The following is a 24,661-nucleotide window of genomic DNA, read 5'->3' on the forward strand; positions in this document are numbered from 1 at the left end:
CCCCCAATGCAGTAATTAGAGTAAATTAATGCTGCTGGGATGCCTTTGTCACCGTTTGTCTGACTCAAGACAGAAGGCAAGGAGGTCACATTCTGAAGGGAGAGTAATCCTTTATAAGCAGTGTTTAAGATGCCAGAGAAAACAATAACATCTGCAGAGGAACCACACGTTCCCTGAGTGCACAGGCTTTATACTTCCCACAAATACCTATTGTATCCTCCTTGTTGTCATGACTCAAACATAAGCATATGGAGGAAGGGACAAAGAGTTATTAAGACCTTCAGAGGTGATTACTCATTCCTCCAATTTAACATTTTAGATAAACACTACAAACTCTGAATTGCTTGTCAGAACACAGGATTGTTTTTACAGAGCATGAGCTGAGTCAAATAAGTTAGGGCTCTTTTTTCATTTTTTTAATTTCTAAGGGCTATTTTTAAAGCTCTCCCATGTTCAGCCAGAAAAAAAAAACAACTTACTACCCATGTTCCATGTCCAAGACATGTGATGTGTTATTACAATCCTCCACCAGCTTTTGGAAACAATTGTGCTTCAGCCCCATATGAAAACTGTCACTGACAGTCCAGCTGTGCTGTGCATCCCAAGTCCATGGGAGAGGGTGAACCTTCCAGATGGCACAACATGGGTGCCCCAAGAGGGCTCCATCCCACTGGGTTCCATCAGCAGCTGGTAAAACAGCTTGAACTCCAACACTGACTTTCTACCTGTATTTTACCCAGACACTTCAGTCAGTCCTTCCCAAGGCAGGGAGTCCCCTTTTTTAAGCCTTATCTTTCATTCCTCTCTCTTTCTCCTTTCTAGATACAAACCCCAGCACTTCAATGAATCTGAAACACCCTTTTTTTTGGCTGTTACCATGTAAATCAAGAGATTCAGATGTCTATTATTTAGTATCCCACTAATCCTGCACCATCTGCAATCTTCACTAGCAAATAAATGCGTGTGTGTCTGTGTATCTTTAACTGGATCACTGTTTGAAAATACAATGTTGGATGAAGAACAATTCCACCCCACCACATATAAAAGCTGATGTCTCATTTTAGGATCTGTTGTTGTGACAGTTTCTCATCTAGTATGTAAAGCAGTCCCTGTAAATGATACCATTTGCAAAATAAAAAGGGCATATGGTGCTATGTCCATTGCTTTAGAGACACTCAGACGTGTCCTGCCAGCACAGATTCCTCTCCTCAGGAAGGTGATGAGTTTGACTGGCCACGAAACCACATTAGCTGGCAATCATTACACTCATAGCTCCTCACTTTTTCTTAACCAAGGCTTTGCCTAGCCATCCACTTGTGCTGATGCCTTGAGAGGCTACCTGGAACAGAGGCTAGACAGAGTTAAAGGAATAAAGTAGGTATTTATTTAAAAGGCTTTTAAAGGATACCCCTTGGGCAGTACAAGAGCCTGGCTGTGGCTCCACCCAAGATGGATTCTGAGTCACAAGTTTCACACTTTTATAAGTTTTGGTCCATTTACATACTGGGGTCAATTGTCCAATTACAGCATCAGATTATTAAGTCACATCCTCCCAGTTTGCTCTCCTCAATTCACTGCTATTTATACTTTTTGGGCCTGGAGCTGTAAGAGTGTCCTTGGTTCTCAGGATGGAAAAGGGTTGTTTTGTCTAACTAAACTGTGAGGAGAACTTGCTAACACTTCATATGAAGTTCAGAGTTATATACTAATGCAGTATAGAATCTGGATAATATGACACAAAAACTTAAGGCATCGGTGCTACCACGCTTATGGAAGGTGGCCAGGAAAAGTCACTGGAAACTCTGTATCATGACAAAAAAAATTCCTGAAGAGATGCAAAACTAATGCATAGATTACTTGGGCTTGGAGGAGCTAAGATTTAGTTTGGGGGTTCAGAGAGATGCATGGCTGATTCCCTTGACCTCCTGAGCAGGAGTTGTCCAAGCTCATCTTGCTCTGGAGGTGCCTGGGGAGAGAAAGGAGGGGTGGTGTGGCTCTGCAGGGAGCAGCTCAGTTCATCCCTGCTCTTGCACCTCACAGGCAGGTCCAGGGTGAACCCTGGTTCTCACAGAGCTCCTGCATGGCTAAAACTGCAGACAGTTTTCAGGAAGCCTGGGAGGGAGCACAGACAATGTCAGGAGGGAGCACAGAGCATTGCTGCCTGAGATTCACATTAGCAGCCACCAGTGCTGCATGCCCTGCCTCCCCAGAGTGGGACTGGGTCTCTCCAAGACCTTGCCAGAGATCAATTCCTACCTCTGCATGTGAACAGATCAGATCCCGGGGGCAGAGCCTGCCCTCCTGGGTTTGCTGTGTGCCAGTGTCCCAAACCCAGGGGACATCAAGTTGGCATACGACTTCACTTTCCTCAGAGCATCTCAACAAAAACCTCCAGCTCTAACCTGCAGGATCATACAGGAAAAAGGGGGAAATGAGCACAGACTGATGCATGGAACATTTTTCACCCCCCCAAAATATAAGAGAGCGAAAACAAGACAGAAGCAATCTGTTTCTTTTCCTGGAATGAGCTATTGGTATATGCTTGAGTTGGGACCACAAAGACACTCTACTGGCTGTGTACATACCTTTGCACTAGGGAAAGTCCTCTGTCACTGTGAGGCCAGGACAGGGGAAAGAGTATGCATTAACACATGGAGCAATCAGGCAGTGTTTAATCTGAGAGCTTTGAATTGTGGTTGCTGAAAATAGGGTCTGACCAACATATGGGCTCATGAATCTTTCCTGACAGCCCTGCAGTTACAGAAGCAAGAAGTGGAGCCTTCTGGTTATAAATTGGTCATTAATAAATTTAGGTTGACAATTAGAAGGTTTCTAATAACCAGAGGGTTAGGTTCTGGGAACTTTCAGACAGGAGAGGGAGTGAGATGTGAACTTTTGTCACTCCCAGTACGGCAGCATAGGAGAAGAGAAGAGGGAACTGAAGGGCATGGACATTTCATCCTGTCCATGCCCCCAGGGAGGGCTTTGTATCATCTGCTAATGGTACAAAGCAATAGCCCTGGAGCTATTTCTCTGAAGTTTCGAGTAGAGTGACCAGAAGGAAAGATCAGATTGTCAGGGTCTAGCATGTCAGGCATGTTCTCCTTCCAAGGACCATGAAAACACTGAATTTCCTGTCTGAGCAGTGACCACCCAGGGGTGTTGGCAGTGCCTGCGACCCTGGGCACTCTTGTGGTGTGGCACTGGGACTTTCTTCTGGCCACAATTTCAAATTTTCTATAGGATGCTAGAAATTATTTTGCAGCATGGAGTGTGTGGATGCTTTTCAGTCTCCTGTTGGAATAATTGTCCTGTGGCACAATTGCCTGCATTGACATTTAAATGCAACTGCCTCCCACTCTAGACCTGCCACACTGTCAGCATAGACCTGGCATGTCCAGTATGAACATCCTTCCTTCCAAGGTCACATTCAGGTGTCTAGGAGTTGAGGAAGCCTGCTCACATCTGGGATGAGAATCTGTATGCATCACCAACAGCAGCAGCTTGTCAGCCTCTCCCTGGACCTTGAAAAATGCTTCAAGCAAGCAAAAATGATGCCACTTTCAGCTAGTCAGACTTAATTTATTTCATTATGCCGTGAACTCTGATTTTTTTTGCATTATCCACAGAGACTTTCAGGATGAGCTAACACTCACATGTGCAATGTGAATGAGACAAGCAGTAGAAATTAAAGATAAACAAGGAAGAAACCCCTCCCTGTAAAGTTATTCAGGGATTACAGGAAGGGAGAGAAGGAAGAAGGAAAAAGCCTCAAGCCTATTTTCCATCTTTTCTTTGGAACATTTTTACATAGCACCTGACTGTGGCAATAACACAGCTAGAAATGGACCCTTCTTTTGTAAATAGGACAAACAGTGGCTGGTGAGTTCTTGTGAAAAGTATTCAGCTGTTGTGCTCTCCCACTGTGTGTCCTTAGGTAAAGCTCCAGAAATCTCTAAGATAATATTCTTTCATGCTATTTAAATATGCAAACCATTACTTTTTTGAAGTATCTCTCATTTTCATCACAGCAGAGTTTCCTGATAAAATCCTGCCACATAAACCTTTATCAGGGCACAGTGCTGCAGAACACCACTTGTGCTCCACCAGCAGCCCAAAGAGGATGTGAGGGAAGAGCTCAGCTCTGCTGAGGGCTTTGATGAGCAGGTCAGGGCCTCTCCTCACTGTGTGTGAAGAACAGGTACAGAACTAAATAATCCTGAAAAATACCCTCCAACCAGGGATCACCAGTGAAATATTAAAACTTACTTCCTCTGTAACAAGAACAGGGTCAATGCACTTTAAGAAGGAGGAAGTGGCTCTGTGATGGTAGCAATGGTAAAATTTTTATGTTGGTGACCAGCACAAACAGCTGACTGCAGGTGGAAGACTTCTCTAATTTGGATGCATATAGTGGTCTGAAAGCTTATGGAAAAGGTGGAGAGTTTGCCAGAAAGACTTGCCCGGAGCCCACTCAGTTTTATAATCACTGAAAAGGAGGTGAGGAAAAGATGATCAACCCTTTGTTTGTCTAAAACAAGAACACAATACAGGGACAGCTGCACAGAGTGAAGGTTGGGCCACATTCCCACATAAGGACACCATGAAAGTTGCACAGCCCAAAGGAATGAAGCTTGTACAGGGACAAGGGTGTGGCTGCATCACCTGTACCCATGGGTCCTGTATCAAGGCAGGGACAAGGACTGCAGGACAACCAGAGGTGTCATGTTTAAACTGGCAAAAGCTGATCTTTCTGCTTCAGTGAAGGAAATGCCAGTAAAAACTCAGAAGTACCAGAGTGTGACAATAGAATATGCAACTTCAAACTCAAAACAACATTAACAATTCCCAAATTAAACCCCTAAACAAACCAACCCAGCCCCCTCCATTCCCCCAGAATTATAGAATGGAATAACAAAAAACTGAAGACCTGAAATGAGTAGACCACACAGTCATCCCTGTAATTTGCTCCACTTACCACTTCCTTGCAAGCTGTACTCACTCATATACCAATAATGCTGTGAATAGAAATTAGCACCCTTTCATGCCCACAAAAGGCAGGCACGTGGAGCTTTCAGAGACTCTTCATCAGTGTGCACAGGAGAAAAGCAGAGAAACCTTATGGGGCTGGAAACATTTAAGGGGGAACTATAATTGAAGCAAGACAAAATAAATAAAGCTATAAATTAGACCAGATTTGTCACAAGTCCAACAGTAAATGCAGAGATTTCTCTTTCAAGTCTATTACATCTCAATGAAAAAATTGAAACACATTCAGATGCCAAATACACTAACAGACATGCTAGTCAAGAACCAGAAGCATGCAAATACAGCATTTTTTCAAGAAGAAATATGCATCACCAGCAAATCAGCTGGCCCAGAACTGTGGCTGGTTCATGGTAATAGCAGATTTTACACCTTTTAACTATGGATCATGCCAAGGGGTCTAATATTACTCCTAGAATTGCTCACATCTCCCAGACTTTGCAGCACAGAGATTAGGACTGGGTTTGCTAAGTACTGGTATTGGTTTAGGAAATACAGCAATTATCTGCTGATCTCAGGGATGGGGTAGATGCTCTGCCCCCCAGCAAGCTCACACATTTTCCATGAAGTGATATGAGAAAACAAACACAAGGACTTCATTTTATGCTCTTTCTAAACAGCAGATCCCATTTCTTCATGCTCAGCTCCACCAAGTAATATAAGAAGCGTATCTACAGTCCAACAAAGTACATTTTTGTCAGCTATAAAGGCAAAATGAAGAATTGGCTAAGCACTTCCACTGCTCTCAAGTGTTTGTGTCACCCCTTTTGCTTGGCACTATTCCTTGCACGGGAAGGCAGCACAAATGCCTGGCCTTAGAAAGAACCTTAACAAGAGCAAACGTTGCCATCGTGTGGTAACCTTCAGAAATAAACCACATTCCTGTACCACTGGTCTTCCCCTTCTGTAGCCTTACAAAAAGGAAGAACCAGCCCAGAGAGCTGGACTGAAAGGAAGGTGGCTTGCCCACAGTTCAGACCTGCAGGTTTCAGAGAGGTTTCATGAGTTGCACCAGATGCTGCTGACATGGAACACCCAGTCAGAAATGCACAGGTACCAAAAGCTGATACATTCTTGTTATTGCTCTTGTCCCCTGTCGGATAGATTGTAAGAAACAGTACTTCGACAGAAATACTGCTTGTTAGGTGTGGTGTCACAGAGCTCAGCTTTCTTTCAAGGCACCGAACCCTCTCTCTCCCCTGCAGTGCCTAAATCTTTGATGTTCTGCTCTTGTGGTGCAGTGCTAGGGCAGACACAACCCTCTAGTGTGCAAAACACACCGCTACCAAATCACTCTTCAGGACAATCCCAGCTCCCAAGGATTACTGTACACCTTAAATTATGGAAAAGTTTCAGCTGTCTCAGCTGGAATTAAAACACTGGATATATTGCTGCAGTCATAGGCAAAGTAGTTCTGTTTAAAAATAAGTAAATGGTGAAGAAAAAGCGTTTCTGAGCTCCTCATGATTGAAGGCACATCTATTTTCTGTACAGGCACTTTCACCATTTTTTCTTTCAGTCTTACATAACCAAGCTTAACAGTAGTACATAAAAAAATCAAGAACCCTGAGGGACAAATCTTTCACCTTAAAGGACCTCCAGGTTGATACAACTTTGAAGTTACTTTTAAGTTAAAGATTTTCAGAGTAGGTGGATTTAATCACTTCAAAATCCAATTTAAAATCAAGGTCTCCAGACACTTAAACATGGCTTTTAGTCCCAATTTGCATAATTTCTGATTTTTTTTCCCCCTTAGCAGTTATATCCCTTCCTATGAACCATGTGCTTGAACTCTATTTTGAAGGATACATAAGTAGCTCAAGACAACACTGTATACTTCTAAGGGTTTGGATATGTCTAATGCTAGCTGAAAGCAGCACCAACCATGCAAATAGTTAAAGCACACATTTTTAACATGCTTATCAGTGTATTTGACAACATGTATTTGAGTATGTATATCACTATATAAAGGTCTCACAGCCTTCATTTTTAAAAGTATTTCCTCCTCCAACTTATATTTGACTGAAAAAGTAATTTGCTTTTAAATTACCAGATACCTCAGACTTACAAGATTTCTCCATTCAATGTGAAGAAAATTTATCTTCTGCCAAGAAACTACAGGAGGAAACACAGGAAATTACATGGATGCTGACACTGAAATTTGTAAACATTATTTTATGATGCAAAGACTAAATTGAGCAGTTCAGTGTTTCAGATGAACTGATTTTTAGGTCATGCTCTCTTTTACTTGATTAAATAGTGGAAATTATATGCTGCACAGTTTAAGAACTGGAGTTAACCTCAGGTCTTGAAACAGAATCTCCTGTTTAAGGGTAACTTAAACATTCTGAAAAGCAAGCATACTGAAAAATATGCCAGCAATTTCCATCTTAATACATCACAAATTACTGTAACTGTGCCTACAGGGCAACTACGGTGCTTGAGATCTGAAGCATCCAACTACTCCAGGTTAATACTTTAAAAATGTGAAAGTTTTTTAGAAAATAATTTAGTGTTTAAACAGCAATTTGTCAAGTCTTTCAAACACTGACATTCTTGTGTTCTAACCAGAACACATCCTTTGAGCATATACCTGAATTTATACATAACTATTAGTGTAATTATTTTCATGTATTTTACACTCAAGACTGTGCAAGTAATTTTGTACATTCCCAACCAATTCCAATAGCAGACTGCTTTTAAATGTCAGGATCTGACCTACTTGAAATAACTGGGAATGCAATTATTTCAACCAGCATTGGGTATAGAGTACAGAGTATAGAATGGCAAAAGCACTTGTGCATATTCCTGGGGAATACTACACTTGGGACATTAAAAAATGAGACAAACAACTCTTGGTCAGAAATAAAAACAAACATATGACTACAATTTAAATCAAATGTCTGTAATTTTAAAATCAGAAGGAGGACACAGAGTTAATACATAATGAGAAATTCATTTTATTTCTGTGCCTTCTGTGCCTTCGGTGCTGGTGCCTTCTCTGGCTTCTTAGCCTTGGGTGCCTTCTCTGGCTTTTTGCCCTTTGTTGCCTTCTCTGGCTTCCCTGGCTTCTTGCCTTTTTTAGAAGCCATCTTCTGGAGCTTCTTCATTTCATGCTTGATGATTCTGTTTCTCTGTTAAAAAAAAAGAAAATGTTTACACTTTATCAGAGTGAAAAGAGCAAGAGTTCAAATACTCTGCCTTAATTAAAATTCTAAGCTTTCAGATTCTGCCTCTTTTCATTATCACCCTTTACTATGAAATGTCAAATTCCACCTGAAACTGTTCCAATCTACCAAGTGGACATTATCATTCTAGCTGCTAGCTCAGGCATCTCAGTATTTCATGTGTAATGATTTTCATTAGAGGGTGTAATACTAACAGCAACCCATCCAGAATATTTGATTTTATCTGCAGGCAATTCCTTCCTCAGGTGTAATTTGGGAGGACTGACACACGGATTATACAAGTTCAAGTCTGGCCAACTACAGAAGAGAAGGTGGTGACATACAAAGAAGCATGGAAAACTCATGGAAATGTGGGCATTCACACCCCAAGCCAGCTGTGAAAGTAAGGCTACTGGAGAGTGTCACTGGATGTGACTCACTCTCACTGGAAGTGAGTTACAAGCATTAACCCCATAAAGAAGCAGCATATAAACAAACTCAAAATATAAATATAAAACTAAGCATATAAACAACACTTAAACACTTACCATTCTCTTTGCTTTCATCACCTTGTAGCGATCAAAGTCAGACATCTTGGCTTTCTGTGTGAAAAGAATCACTTGTGAAACTCTGAGATACAAGTAGTAAAACTCAGCATTCCAAAGCATTCCAAAAGTAACTGATCATCTCCAAATGAGGTTTAGCTGCACTTCTGGAACTAGCTCACAGTTTAAGGCCTTTGCACCATCCCAGTATGCAGGAAAAGAGGCTGTTACAGAAATAACTGAACAAAAACACATTCACTGTTAACATACAAGAAGTTTAAGCTGTTAAAAACCTATGCCTTGTCCATCTTTCATCCTAGTTTGCTATTGAAAATGTGCAGCTTTTAGACTGTACCTAATTTTACAAAACAGGAGCAGTACATGTACTCCTCATCCAGTGAAACACTGTTACCTTTTCTCGGGCTTCAATCTTCTTTGCCCATCTTGTCGCTGACCATTTTTCATTTATATTTTCCTTCTCCCAGGCAAGTCGCACACACTTCTGACGAGCACTGCATTGAACACACATGAAATCATATTCACAGTCTTCATTAAAAAAAGGTTCTCTCTGATGCTGGCCTCCCAAATTTCATACAAGGGAAGATGACTCTACTACATTCCTTCAGACTCCTACTTCAAGTCAATGTCACATGCATCTCAGTGGCCTAATTAAAGTTTTGTTGAATAAATGCTTCACTAGAACTAACAAAATCACAGAATGGGTCAGATTGGAAGGGACCACAGTGGGGTCACCTGCTCCAACCTCCCTGTTCAAGCAGGACCTTCCCAGAGCAGATGGCACAGGATTGCTGTGTCCAGAGGGCTCTTGAGTATTTCCAGTCTATCTCCACCACTTCTGCGTGACCTGTGCTCGGTCACCTGAGCTGCAGGAGATCCACATGTCTCTTCTCCTGAAGAGCCCAGAACTGGACACAGCACTCCAGGTGTGGCCTCACCAGGGCAGCATCACCTCACCCTCACCCAGCTGTTCATGCTCTTCCTAATTCTTGACCACAAGGACACTGCTGCTCAGGGACAGTTTCTTGTCCATCAGGACCCCCCAGGTCCTCCTCTGCTGAGCTGTTTTCCAGCAAGTTGGCTTCAAGTCTGTATAGGTGCTCAGGATTACTGTTCCCCAGGTGCAGGACTCTCCACCTGCCCTTGCTGAACTTTCAAAATTTCCTCTCTGCCTGTCTCTCCTATCTGTTGGGATCCTTTTGAACGGCAGGACAGCACTGTGGGATACCAGCCACTCCTCCCAGCTTTGTGTCATCAATGAACTTGCTAAGGAGGCCTCTGCCTCTTCATCCATACTCATTACTGAAGAGTAAGTTAAACAATACTGGGCCCAGTATTGAACCATGGGGGGCACCACAGGTGACAGGCCTCCAGTGCCTGGACCTCGGGATCTACTCCCAAGTCACCTCAAATGAGCAGCTATCTAGCACTGCTTCAGGATCAGAAGCACCATCCTTTGCTGGTTCTAAATTACAGAAATTCATACATTAACTGAGCTAAAAGAAGAGAATCAGTTCAGCCTCCTGCAATTCCAGTGTAGTTCTGCAGGCAAGGAACCTATTTAATGCCTGAAGATGACTTAAGCAGTAGCAAAAGCAAAGCTGCTGCAGCATTTACATTGCTTTCCCTCACACCACCCACCACAGAACTACCTGTGAGAACTGCTGTGAGACTTCCTTTGCTCCTGAACAGCAGCTATCAGCCAACACTGCCAATGAAAACCTAAACATATTCAACTATGATATCACAGTCTGTTAATCCACTACTGTTTGAACTTCCTAGACTTAACAAGGATCAGTCATCAAGTGACAGCATGGGGTTTTTTACACAAGGAAGAAAGATGCCAACTCACCTGTGTGGGAACTTCAGGACAAAGTCAGTCAGCTGCATGCACTTGAAGGGCATGGCCTGCCTCCTGACACCACTGCAGGGGCCATCCACCAGTGCCTGAAAAAGGGAAGCAGATGTCAGGGGTTTGCAGCAGCTCTCCCATTGCATTTGATTTAGACAGATGCTTCCTAATATTGTATGAACAGTATCTTGACAACACTGACCCAAAATTGAAACACATATTATGCAGTCAAAAGTGGAGATTGTTAGGTCTTGCCTGCATAACCCAAACTTTACAGAAAGATTTTTAAAGGCCTTTGATAAAAAACCAAACTGAATTTAAAAAAACAAAAAGGCACACAAAATTAAGATGTGCACAGGAAGAGTCCCCTAGCCCAAATATTCACTTTACACATACATTAATGTCATTCTATTAATAAGAAACACAGCAGAGAGGGGTATGTATCACTTGCTGGTGGGGAAAAGCATGCTCCTAAAGGTTTCAAATACAACAGCAGTTAAACCTTATCCTTCTATCAATCACTTACTTGAAAACAAAATTTCAGTCTGATTCAATATACTCAGCCTTAGCATAAAAGCTTAAAGCAGAGATGAGGAAATGCAGGAGCAGCACTCCCAACTTACCCTATTTTGGTCGATAACATCCACGATGGCCACCAGTTTGCCAGCATGTGGCCCGAAGGAGATGTAGGCAACTCTGCCGATCTCCACAAAGCGCTTGAACACCTGGGAGAGCGGGCAGGAACACAGTTAGGTGAGAACACACACAGGAACATTTTCGGATTCAAGGCTTAGCTCCCCAAAAAATCACAGATGGTTTGGGTTGGACAGAGACCTTAAAGATCACCCAGTCCCAACCACCCTGCTGTGGCGGGGACATCTTCATCAGGTTGCTCAGAGCTCCATCCAACCAGGTCCTTCACACTTCCAGGAATGGGCATTACAATTTTTTTAGACAACCTATTTCGGTGTTTCAACACCCCCACAGTACAGATTTTTTTCCTGCTATCTAATCTAAACCTACTACCTTTCGGTTTGAAGCCATTCCCCCATGTCTCGTCGCCACATGCCCCTGTAGATAGTCCTACCCCATCTTTCCCCTAAGTTCCCTTCAGATCCTGGAAAGCTTTCCAAGCGCACGAAACCCCCAAGCCTGAGCAAAGGGGCAAAGGGCCCCCGGTCCCGCCGCGCTCCGCGCCCGGCCCTGCCGAGCCCGCACAACACGCGGAGCGCGGCCCCGGCCCAGCGCGGGCTCGGCGGGCGCGGGCTCCCCGCCGCCGCCGCGGTGCGGGCACAGGGAGGCGCGGGCGGGAGCGCCGGGGCGGCGGGCGGGACGCAGGGGAGCGCGGCGGAGCGCGGCGGGAGCGCGGCGGGGCCGGCAGGGCCGGCGGAGCGGGGCATGGCCGCACGTACCATGATGGCGGCGGCAGCAGAGAGGGCGGGGCGGTGCCGCCAGCGGCCGGAAGCGCCTCGGCGCCGCCGCTGCGCCTGCGCGGGGCGGGGACGCGCGTCGTGGCCGTGGCGCCGCCGCGCGCATGCGCTGTACTGTCCGGGCGCCGGGCGCGTTCGCGTGCGTTCCCATTGCTGTCCGTGTCTCCTGTGGCTGTGCCGGTCTGCCGGGTCTTTTCCAAAGGAATCAGTTCTTCCCTAACCACCTGCAGGTCCCACCTTCCTCCACGGGCACTGCATCAAACTGCTCCTCTCTGCGGTCCTCCACCGCCCACCGTGAGCCCGCCCCGTTCTGCCAAGTGTGCAATACACCGAGATTGCCTTAAGTCAGAATGTTCTTTAGTCTGACAGGTTCGTGCCGCTTTCGGCTGGTGGAGTTAGGTTTCTTCTCAGTGCCTGGTACGGGACTGTGTTTTGGATTCGTGTTGAACACAGGGTTGATAATGCAGAGATCTTTTTGTTGTTGCTGAGCAGGGCTTGCACAGAGCCAAGCCTTTCCTGCTTTCCATACTGCCACACTGGCCGGGAATTTGGGAAGCTGGGAGGAGACACAGCTGGGACAGGTGACCCAGACTGACCTAAGGCACATTCAGACCTTATGGCATCATGCTCAGTTTATAAAGTGGGGGAAGAAAGAAAGGAGGGGACATTTGGGGTGAGGGTGTTTGTGTTCCCAAGTCACCACTAGGTGTGATGGAGCCCTGCTCTCCTGGGGATGGCTGAACAGCAAGCTGCCCATGAGGAACAGTGAATTAATTATTTGTTTTTATTTATTTGTGTGGTTTTTACTTTCCCTATTAAACTGTCTTTATCTCAGCTCATGAGTTTTACAACTTTTATGCTTCCATTCTCACCCTGATCCTGCTGGTGGGGGAGTGAGTGGCTGCCTGTGGGGCTTGGTTGCTGGCTGGGGTCAAATGACCACAACTTTTAAACCTAATCAGCAGAAAGAAGACTTATCAGTGGAACAGGCACCTTATATACATACATACATATATAAAAAACATATTCAAAAAAAAAGAAGAGTGACTTGCTTTTAACCATCAGGATTTTCCTGCTGAGAACAAGATAATGAGTCCTGCCCACTTCAGAACCTGAATCAGTTTTGCAGCTTGCACATTTCCACTACCTAGAACAGCATTTCAGAGATTTCTTGCCCCTCTATTAACAATAACTTTTCTACCAGCATGAAAATACTGGGGGGGGGGGGGGAACATGCTAAAAATAAAAAGTACACTTGGCTTAACTTTTCACAATTTTATTAATCTTGATAAGCAGGCACTGAAGAGTATAAAAAGATAAATAACCTCTGGTTTGTACACATTCCCAAGTGTTGTCAGCTTCCCTGTCTCTGCCAGAGATCCTTTTTGGTTCTGGGCAGCAGGACAGGGATCTGGCCTGTTGATCTGGTTCCAGCTCACACTTGGGGAAGGATCTGCTGAGGGCACTGAAGCTGCTTGGCTGGAAGTTCAACACCCTCAGCTTTCCCACTTGAAACTGCCAGAAGAGGTACAACAGAGCAGGTAAGTATCCTGGTGACACTGGGGGAGATTATATGCATAAGGACAAGAGGGAACTACTGAAAAAACAAAACAGGTGGTTCACAGGGGGAATTTTATTCTTTGAACAGATACTGGGCCTATCCAAGTACATCTGGAAGTTCAGATGTTTTTTGAACAAATTTACTTGTTCTATAGCTGCCAGCTCTACAGAGACTAACTTCCAAGTGTGTTCCATTTGTGTAAAACCACATCTGAATGGCCCTGCCACTCACAAAGCAAATGTTTTGTAGGGCAAGTAAATATTCCAGAATACAATTTTCCACAGAAATTTGGCAACTAAAGATAACATTTTAATGCTCTCATCCAACTGTCTGGAATTTTTTTCACCCATAACTGCAATTACAGATCTATCACATCAAATATCTCATGCCAGCCTCTGTAATGTCCATGCACTCTGAAGTAAATTTTATACTTTATCATATATAACTTTGATGCCACAGAGTTCTTCATCTTCTTTTAATACCTTTTACTTTATTGCTACTCCAGTAAGACTGACAAGACTTAGCATTATATCAATAGAGAAGGGACAAAGCTCTATTGATCCGCTTGAAAAAGCACTTTTTTCTTTTTTTTCATTTGAAAAGACATATAGCTCCCTTCAAGTCATCTGTCAGCCTATGAAAAAAACACAAAAGAAAACAAAACCCCAATCCCACAACCAAACATCAGTAAGAAGGTGACATAGAAACAAAAGACTGAAATTAAAACCATTATTTATGGGTTAAAATACTGGCCACTGTTCTCTTATCTGTCCCCTAATTAATACTGGGTATAGATGAAGGTGAGATAGTCCTGTGAGGTTTGTTGGAGAATGCCTGGGCTTTCAAGGAAGCCAGCTGTTTGCTGCCTGAAGGCAGCAGTACTTTTAGGAAAGCTCTGGAGTCAATATGGCAGAAACATCTTCCAGGTGAACCCCAGTGCTGCTGAAGGACAGTGGAAAGGCTGCCATGACTGCAGCTCCAGTCATACCTTCCTGAACCCACACAGAAAAGGTGTTTTGCTGGCCTGGAGAATGACAGGCTCAGGTGTTGACAGTTTATTACACCTTTTTGTGATGGGGATCAATCCATTTGGAACAGCAATAAAAACAATTCTATCACAGCTCTTCCTTTCAGTTCTTGTCAATATCCAGTGCTTGTTCCAGTTTCAGAAATTAGATTACTTCAGGGCTTTTAGTGTCAGCACTGCACACAAGGACAGCTAACGTTCTCACCTCCCACAGTTGCTACTGGCTTGTTTAATTTTATCTTAAACAATTGCCCTTGTGATCAAATCCATCACAACTCGAGCTCACCAGTTAGAGTTAATGAACAAAAAAAATAATGCATACCTGGCAGGAAAAAGGAAATAACCCCTTATAAAGCAAAGTTACATGTTTTCTCTGCTGCACACTGGACAGATTAGGTTTACAGAAACAATTACCAAAATATTTCAAAAGCCCTCCAATTCACCATATCACAGATTCCTTTGTGCCTCTTCTCTATGCTTCTGGTCCAGAAGTCATTCCTGTTGTATTTCTTTTTGAAAAATGGGGGACAAAATAAAGTTCTGCTTAACAGCACTATAGAAATGTTTGTTTTGCCTCCAGCCAAGTCCACTCATTCTGGAATGAACACGTGTTCAGCACGAGGGATGTTCTTCCGATGGTGTGACACAATGCACAAGTAGACCAGGAAGAGGAGGCACAGCAGTGCTGTAACTGTGAGGAAGATGAGGAGCCCAGCAAACAGGGAAGGTTTCAGAGGTAACTGGATCAGCTTTCCTTCTGCTGGAATCATGTTGGTGAGGCTTAACATGTAACCCAGTGACCACGCTATACTGCTGTTCCCAACCTGAAATAAAGACACAAGAGTCCTATTCAGTCAGTGAAAGAGGACTCCAAAAGCTTAACTGCTCTTAACTGCAATTGTCCTTTAAATTAGCAAGGAGAAATCTTTAGTGGAATATACAAAGAAACTACAGAACCATTTTAAATTACCCTTTTTCTGTAGTTCCAAAGGATGGCAATAAAATTGGTCACTGGGCTAACGAAATGAGACACAGGTATTGGATGGGTACAAAGATTTGTGGTCTATATGCAGGCAGCCAGTTATGCAATTTTCTGTGCAAGAAACACATTTTAAACAAACAAATAAAAAAACCCATGACTACAATGCCAATTCCTAAAATTAGCCCCTCACTTTCGCCAAATCCCAGGATGTCATTTGAGTTCAAGCAAACAAAAAAAACCCCACAAATAGTCTCACCAACATGGACAAAGAGGAAGCCAGGATAAAGTTCCCAAAGCAGGAAGTCTATTTATAATTTTTATTCTGTGTTTAGTTTTGTGCCTACAAATGAACCAAAACTAGGCTCTTCCATTTAAAATATAAACATAAATTAAAAACTACTTCAAAATGGATGAAACAACAGCAAAGGGAGTATGTTTGTATTTGCTCCATGGTCCTCCTTTGCTGTCTTTCCCCACCTCTAGTTTAAGCAACAGAGTTTACCAGTTTTCCACTGTCCCTTTCATTAAGTCATCATCCTGGCACTTGATAAGCACAGGATCAAAAGGTAGAGTGTCCTTTGTCTTCCTCTCATCATGAGGTTTCAAACTTTTAATTTTTGCAAATCATCTTGCTCTGGATCTTGCCCAGATCTTAGCATTAGGGCAAGGTTCTTTTCATTGGTTGTGTTCACTAATTAAAAGGAAATATATACTCCTAGCATAGACAAAAAACCCACCCTCCAGTCATAGTGAGACTGTGCTGTTATCTCTGGGGCAGCTTAGCTGATCAGCCAACATTAGATCTTACTATTTGTCTAGGGGCAGATCTAATTAATAGAATGTAGTTTTGCCTTTTGGAGTTTCATGATTACCCTAGTGTAAAATCTAGGAAACAAAGGTATTAATTTTAAATTAGCCTTTAGGGGTTTTGTTTTGCTCAGTATTTTTATACTCTTGGCCAAATACAGGGAAATCTTGCAGTTTCTGGCTGCTCCTATTTGCTGGGGACAATACAATAAATACTTAAATATCAAGACAAATCCACACCCTACCCCCATGCCCAGTCCAGATTAAGATCTCAAAGTAAACTCTATGCTGTTTTCCTGGTGGAAAGCTAAACATTGGACACTCCTCCAGAGCTGCTAATGATTGTCCACCAGAGGTCAAAATAAGGCAAGAAAATCCTACTTGGTTCCTTAGTGCAAGAGTAATAGATATGACTGTTCAGAAAACATTGCTTTTGAATTCTCATTTACAGCTTGCCATCATCCCCTGCATCTGAGGGGATTTAAGAATACACCATGAAGATCTACAACCTATTATTTTGTTGGTTTTGCAGTGCTAAAGCATTTCCAAACTATATGGACATTAGGAGACAGTCTGGGATAGGGTTTTAGAGTAAGGCTTTGTGCAGTAGCCAAGAGGAAAATAAATGCATCTATTGCACAGATACTGCAAGCCTTCTCTCTCTGTCAACTGAAAGGCAATGCCCCATCAAAATACATTCTTACTCCAGAGAGCCAGATTATGGCACAGATGGATGATCTGGGTGAGGATGAAAACTGTCCCAGTTGCTTCATCATCACTCACTGACTACAAACTGCTTTGCCAGCTCCTCCAAAGCTCTGCCAGGGGACAGCAAAGCAGAGTTCTGCTCTCAGGGTTAGCTCAAACTGACCTTGACTGGTGAAGTGCTTTAGGCAGATCACTGCCTAGAGCAAAATACTGGAGAAATGTTTAAAACACAAGTGTTTGATGCTTAGAGCTCTTTAAAAGAATCTATGTAGCTTCTCCAAGTAATGCCGTGACCTCTGAAAACAGGCTGAGATTGCTCCTGAGGTTTGAAAAGTGGCTTTGTCTTATGCCAAACATTTGACAGTTATTTATTAAGGCTGTTTATAACCATTCTGTTTTTGCAGGCTGCTGTATCTTCCATCTCCTCCCCAACCTTTTTGGATTAAAATGACAGTAAGAGAAAATTATTTTTACCCACCTCCTTTTGAAAATGTATCTGTGGCCAAGTTTCTGCATTGAAGTTGTAACCATGTACAAGCAAGTAATAAATGAAATTGGCTGAGAAACAGTAGGATCTAGCATATATTTCTTCAAATTTAGGCAGCATAAACTGGAGCTGAAAGCAAAAGGTTTTTTTTTTAAAAAAAAAACATATTAATTATAGAAAAAGCAAATGCTTTGGAGTTTTGTAACTAGAGAATATTTGGGTTCTAATTAGAAGTTAGTAACATTTTTCAGAAACACCAAGTAAAGATATAGGCAACTAGATAGAGGGATTCAGAAAAACTCTAAAAGTGACATACCTTATGTAGTAAACAATGAAAATAAACATAAAACTGCACATTGAAGATTGAGGATGTTACGGTTTCTAAAATTTTCATGTCATCTCTAAAGCATGGTTAGAACTGTGAAATGAAATTTTGAAACCTATTCCAAGTGTTAAGCGTGACAGAAATACTACATGGTTTGAAGCACAGTGGAAAAACAAATGCTGGGTTGCTACAGACCTTCTGAAAGGTTCTGAATACATAGAATTTATTATTATTTTTAAATCCCTCTTTTAGAGGTTTAAAATGGAAAAGAAAAATCCCAAAAAAACCCCCACCAAAAAACAACCAACTCACTTACCTGTGCCCAGCTCTGTGAACAGAAGAACCACATACTTGAATTGAAGTCATGTAGGGCAAAGTGCCCAGATAAATTCAAAGCATTAATTGTATAGTAGAATCCAGAGAAAGCCTATAGAAAAGGAGTGGATGACAGGTTACTTTCAGAACTACAGAAATCCAAAGCGAGCCAATTCAAAAAGAAACACACTGTGTTTGCAAACCTACCACAAAATTCCCTTTTGCTTTTGGCTGATGTATTCCATTAAATGGACAGTCCTCTCTGTCTCTGCAAGCAGTGAAGTTAAACAATAAAGAAACCATCTCCTGGCACAGACCTGGGTCTCCTGTTCCATGGAAATTCACAAGCTGGTTTGGGTAGTAATTTGCTGGTCTCAGGGACTGTGTACAAAGGCTGCCAAGGAAGTACTTCATCGTTAATGCTGTGTTATAGTTTTGAGGGTAACAGGGATTATCCACACTGGCACTGGTGTTTGATTTCTGGGGGGAAAAAGATTCAAACAGAAACAGACAAGAAACCCCAAATAGTAAATACTAGTCAAAAGCAAGAAAGACCTAATTTGGCATGAACTACAGGAATCTTTTTAAACTGCATGTATTTTTGTTTACTGACACGACTGATCAGCACAACACTGCTGATCACTATAATTCATAGGAACTCTTTTCTCCAGAAGTCATTGGTAAGATCAGCAAAATATTTACAAGGCCTTTTTGTCAAATGGCACAGAACTCTCATTACTTTTTAATAAATATGAAGTTCTTTGTGTGAAACCTAAGTGTGTTTGGCCACAACAAAGCACAGCTGAGCTCCAACTGGAGTCTCCAGACTCCAGCAAAGGGAAGAGAGCACAAGCCTAAGACCCTGCTCAGACAGTTACTGAACACTTGCAAGAGCAACATAGCAAAAGGTCTCAAACAGACCTGGAGCAGCAATGCTAAAAGCCTTTTCTCAGCTTCATCTCTCCCATAGCACTGGTAGCTGTGAGTGTAGACATTGTAGTTGTAACCATACAACTTCACTTGCAAGGTGCTATTGAAGTGCTCCTCAGGGTCCTCAGGGATAAATGAAATTTGAGTGGAAGCTCCTCCAAGGTCCAGTGCACCCATAGTCTCTTTTCTGTAAGGATGGACCCATGTCCTCCAGAGGTTTCTCTACATGTAAAATTTTAAAAAGGAGAATTAGAAATGTCTTCTGCTTGTTCTCCCCTCAAGTTTTTCTACTCTTTACCTCTTGAAACTTCCCCCTTCTCTGTCCTGCACTCTTTAAAAAAAAAAAAAAAGTAAGGATGAGGAAAACATAAAGATGTTTTTACATAAGAGGGATGTACTTACAGAGAGTGAAATGATTTTGAAAGATGGGAAAATAAATGCAGCACAGTGTTCAACTCAATAGGATAGCACAAGGATCAAAGCATAGGACTAGCCAGAGCAATGAATATCCTGGAACATAGGGAATTGAAGTTCAGATACCCATGAGAACTTGAGCAAATCTGGATAGAAATGGTATCAAAATTTGCTTGTTTCAAGGCAAGAAGAAATATTAAAGGAATAGAATACTAAGAGATCACAGAGACAGAGAGTGAAAAGAGTGAAAATAGAGTGAAGAATGCAAAAAACTCAGATGAAACTCTATCAAAGTCAAAAGAACAAGGACCTTTAGTCTGCACATTTCTTCCACTGAAACTGCAGTATGATCCATTCAGATGGTATTTTTTCCTATTACCCAAAATATTCCCCAAATTCTGTATTTTATCTACACAGTCACAACGCCAGATAGAGATTTGCTATGATTATCTGTGTCAATATTTACCCAATAAGCATCGTGAGATGAATGTATACACAAAGAAGGGAAACTATGGGATTTATGGGCTAGCAAATAGACTCACAATAAAATTCTACAGTGAAAAATTCCCATAAACAATCCCTCAAAGAATTTGACTGTTAGCCCGTTGTCACAAGAAAGGTCAGAATTTCTCTCTTCTACTAGTGATATTCCACACATATTTCTTCACAGAAGTCTCTAGACTAAACTGGTTTCACAGCACCTTGCAGTCCATGTATATGAATTTTCCATATGGAATTTGATATGTGGATTATTAAAATTCATATGGTAGAAGACTTGCACCACCTGATGCCATCTTTGTTGCATGGAATGCACACAATGAGAAAGATTCCTGCGGAATGGGTGATTCCAGTACTTGCTTACTTTACACTGCATGTTCACCATGAGCTGTCACTCACAGTGCCAAAAAGTAATTCCTTTTTATTTAATGGCCATGATCTGATAGGCACCATTCAGTCAGGACAGCCAGAAATACTCAGCAGCACTGGTTGAAATTCATTTCAGCCTAGTGAGACAATCTGTGCTGTTGGTGCTGAGGGCAGAACGCTCCTGCCACAAATGCAGATGAGTGGTTTTGGATCATCTTGGTACAGCTTTTACTCTGAATTAAATCACACTGAATACCTGTGCCTAAAAAGAGATCTTCCAACACATCTGACTCCCCTCTGCTGTGAGGCTGCCTGACCCTATTCCAACTTTGAGAACATCATGAGCATGTTTATATTGGTATCACTCAGTCTGCACAAGACAGTTGGTCTACTGCTCATAGCCTGCAGCTTTTCAGCAGTCTTGGAAAGAGCTGTGTATGAACGACTGCTGGCTCAGCTGAGGCATATTTGACCACCTTCAGTGCTTCAAGCAGTCTGGTCTATTCAAGACAGGTGAGCCAACACTGCCAAACAATTTGGAGACCCCTAAGCTAGGTGGGTCCTTCACCAGTAGGACAGCAGGGACAGCAAAAAGGCAGAAGAAAAGATCTTTAGCTGGCACCACTGTCAAGACAATCAACACCTGTCACACTTAACATACCAATGCATTTAAGAGTGATTTTAGTTTTAGGTAAAGACCCAATACCATTTAGAGAAGAGCTCTTTTTTGTGGATCAATGATTTTACCTTTGCCATGTCCCATTCCCATAACAACATATTCTTTGATTCATGTTTGCCCTTTTACTGCGACTAAAAGACCCTGTTAGGGACTTCAGGGGAAAACAGAAGTTGCAACTACGACACTTTCACAGGCACGTCCTCTCGAACTTCTCATTTATAAGAGAGAAACAGTGAAAAGAAAACCATGCAGTTTTTCCACACACCTCTAAGAAATTGCCCATTAAATAGTTGGCCGTTATCCATCCATACACCCCTTCCTCTGGCCCAGTTATGATCTGCGCACCCCTAAATTCAAAAGGCTGTGCTCTGAAGTAGCTGTGAATGCTTGCAAGGACTTCATTGGCTGCCGATTCATTTTGCAACCTAAGCAATTCACAAAACATGAGACACTGAGCATCTGGAAAGGCAATTTCATGTTTATTGTTCACTGACTAGCAATTCAAGAAAACTCTTACCTAATCACCTAATAAATGACATAGACATTGTTTCACTAAAGGGGAAGTTTATGATAGGGAACAGCCAATATCCAGCATTGTTTCAGCAAGCAACTCCCTCAGTATGTACCAACTGCACTCCTTTTCATGCAAGTTCATGGGTGAGATTTTTTTCTCCTTACATACACCTTTATTCTTAATGAACTGAGTGTTTATATGACAGCTTCTAGGTTAAAACAGTCCTGGCATCTCTCTTTCAGCTCTGTTTAGCACAGAACAAGCATAATAAAGCCAGTTTATGCCAGGGCTAAAGCCACAGACAGACCCCAAAAGCTGCATCACATCAGATCACATCCACACTCAGAATGCAGTGTTCAGCTTCAATTTGCCTTTGCTGCCCATGGATGTGCACAAATACTATCAATTTACATAACACTGTATTTTGTGACAGATGTGAAAGAGAAAATTAAACTCTTGCCTTCTCCAAAATAAAGCAAGTTTCTTTTTAATACAGCATAACAGAGGGGTTTTATGCAGGCACACTTTCCCTATCAAAAAAGTTAATTAAATTAAATTGGCTGGGCTCCATTTCCTTTTGAGATGGCCAATTTCCAGTGGGTAAAAATGCATCTAGTACATTTTTCACATTCTGTTTTCACAGACTGCTATGCTAGTATGCATACAGAGTAGTTCAAGTTTCTGCCATACCTCAGCAGTCTCATGCCAGCTGTAGCCCCCAGATAAACAGAAGTGTTTTTATGCAGATGGACTGGTATTCTCTCCTTGACTTTATTCAGACAGTCATCAAGAGGCTTGGCAAGAGCTCCAGGGCTACTCTCATAGCTGGATATACCAGGGCCTGAAAGAGAACAAGGAGATAGATTTCATCCTGCTTTGCCAGCTACAAATTAGCCCAATTAGCAAACAGGTGTTAAGAAAAAGACATTGCCTCCATCCCCCCACTGTTATAACTGCACACAAGGGGAGAAAGGCTGAAAACTGGGAGCACTTATGGAATAAACAATGTGGTGCTCTGGTGCACAAACTAGTAAACAGCTTTCCAAATTTCCAAAGCTTTGAAAGAGCATTAACATCGAAGTCCTGCCTTGCTCAACACTCCAAGGACCACCAGGATCTCAACTTGTTCAGGCTCAACTTGGGAGAAAATAAAACATTCCTTACTAAAATTCCCCAACTGAGGAAGTTGCACAGGGAGTAATCCAGGCACTTCCAAGAAGCCAGTGCCTTGCAGAGAACAGCTGCCAGGACTCCATTTACCTCAGCCATGTATTGCACAACCTGGTCCCAAGGTAAGCAAAAGGTGGCTTTTACTGAGTTGAAATGAGAAATCATTTATGTTCAGTTACATTGCATCTATAGAAGAAAAATTATGTAAGCCTTTACAGATTCCACACTCCAGAACTCTTTTTTTGACTGTGTGAATTTAAGCATAAACACTACCATGTCATTATTAGATGTTCACAGCCCTGGTTTTGAAATAAGACTTTCTGAGAGTCTTAAGTCTAACACAAACAGGCCTGAAGCTGGAAGGAAAGCTGCTACCAGAGGAAAACAGAGCAGCAACATCCTCAGCAGCTGCCATTGCCTCACACTTCTTTGGTGGCTGCAACTTCCCATCTTCCAGTTTTCAGACAGAACAGGTCACAATCAAAAAATGGCAATGATAATTTTCTTCTGTACAACTGCCTGTTTTACCAATGCTTAGAGCCCTACCAGGTGAGATTAGCTGCACTACAAAGAAAAGATTTGGATTTGGGGCTGGTTCCTAAGCACAGAGGCAGAGGTACTTAACAAAGGCAGAAATTAAATCATAAAACTATCACATAATTCACAGAGTAGTTGATCATTTGACCTTCAAGTTCAGTAGGTATGTGAAAATCTGCCTTTTATTATGTCTAGAACCATTTCCCAATTTAAGTGCTGAAGACTATGGTTAGAGGGTCACTAAAGAAACACTGACAGATGTGTTCACCACCATCACCCACAGCTTAGCTGAGGGCATCTCCCCTGAACCAGCCCTCTGTCTCCCCCAGTACACAGTTATCCAAGACTAGAAGAACGTATCCTAGTGATGTGGTACACTCAAGGATGAGGAGTTCTTGGCTGACCATGGGTAAGGACATGAACCCAGACAGTTTACAGTAATTTGGACTCCTCTGTTTCATAATTTATTTGTATTCCCCAGAGATATAACAAAATCTGAACCAATTCAATCAAATTGTCAAAGCTGTTTTTTTTGAGACAAAGAATAATGCAGTTTCTTTGTGCATTTTTCTCTCACCAGAATTCCTACAGGGAAACACTCCTAATGAGTCAAGACATGAATTAGCAAAGTTACCCCTCACCTTGGCAGGTTGGCCACCATTCCAGCAGTTTGTAAGGACATTTCATCATTAGAGACATGGCAGTACATTACTTCTGTTCATGTTGCACTTGTTTTCCTTTCCTTGTTCTAGAATTGCTAAGAATGTCCACTCATATGTTTAACACTGAAGATAAAAATGCTGGTGCTGTTAAGAAACCATTGCCTTCTACTCCCTGTTATTCATAGGCCTCTGTGGCTGCATCTCCAGCATCTATTTCCAGACACAAAGAGGGATGCAAGACTTGGCAAGATCAAGACTGAGGCAGAAGGGAAAGATTCTCTTTGAAAACCACAGTCATCATCAGAGAACAAAAAACCTGATTTCCCTCCCCTATCTGGCCATCTGTTTTCACAAAATGTGTGGCATTTTCATAACTTGGAAAGCTGAGTCAGGTGTCACTGAAGTTGACTAAGGGTTTCTATGAAGGAATCCACAACCACCTAACCACACTGGAGTGTGATCAGAAGTCAGCCTAGTCTGTCTGTCTGCAAGGAATCAATTCAAAACCTCAGACAAAAGACAGGGCAGGTAGCCAGTGGTACCTGTGGGACATCTTCTAGCTGTGTACAGACACAGGTCTTCCTGAGACACAGACCACACCTACGTATTTGATAAACC

General features: G+C 42.4%; 2 protein-coding genes across 3 annotated transcripts in view; both read right to left on the reverse strand.

Annotated features, from left to right (window-relative positions):
- Positions 1-7,930: 7,930 nt before the first annotated feature.
- On the reverse strand, positions 7,931-12,124 carry RPL14 (ribosomal protein L14). The gene is made up of 6 exons (XM_079299520.1): positions 12,041-12,124; positions 11,252-11,353; positions 10,629-10,723; positions 9,171-9,270; positions 8,762-8,815; positions 7,931-8,180 (listed from the first exon to the last, which is right to left on the reverse strand). Exons 1-6 carry the CDS (start codon positions 12,041-12,043, stop codon positions 8,007-8,009), a joined length of 528 nt encoding a protein of 175 aa, XP_079155646.1. The 5' UTR covers positions 12,044-12,124; the 3' UTR covers positions 7,931-8,006.
- A 1,024-nt stretch (positions 12,125-13,148) lies between these two features.
- The window catches only part of ENTPD3 (ectonucleoside triphosphate diphosphohydrolase 3), a 19,946-nt gene continuing 8,433 nt past the window's right edge, over positions 13,149-24,661 (reverse strand). For both annotated transcript variants that reach the window (XM_079301338.1, XM_079301337.1), the window contains exons 5-11: positions 22,365-22,515; positions 21,426-21,585; positions 19,192-19,422; positions 18,478-18,750; positions 18,272-18,382; positions 17,622-17,759; positions 13,149-15,470 (exon numbers count right to left, since the gene is read on the reverse strand). In XM_079301338.1, the coding sequence (XP_079157464.1) occupies positions 15,237-15,470; positions 17,622-17,759; positions 18,272-18,382; positions 18,478-18,750; positions 19,192-19,422; positions 21,426-21,585; positions 22,365-22,515 (1,298 nt within the window). In that variant the 3' untranslated portion in view covers positions 13,149-15,236. The remainder of the gene's footprint in view (positions 15,471-17,621; positions 17,760-18,271; positions 18,383-18,477; positions 18,751-19,191; positions 19,423-21,425; positions 21,586-22,364; positions 22,516-24,661) is intronic.

The sequence above is a fragment of the Erithacus rubecula genome (assembly GCF_903797595.1).
Source record: "Erithacus rubecula genome assembly, chromosome: 3".
Taxonomy (NCBI): domain Eukaryota; kingdom Metazoa; phylum Chordata; class Aves; order Passeriformes; family Muscicapidae; genus Erithacus; species Erithacus rubecula.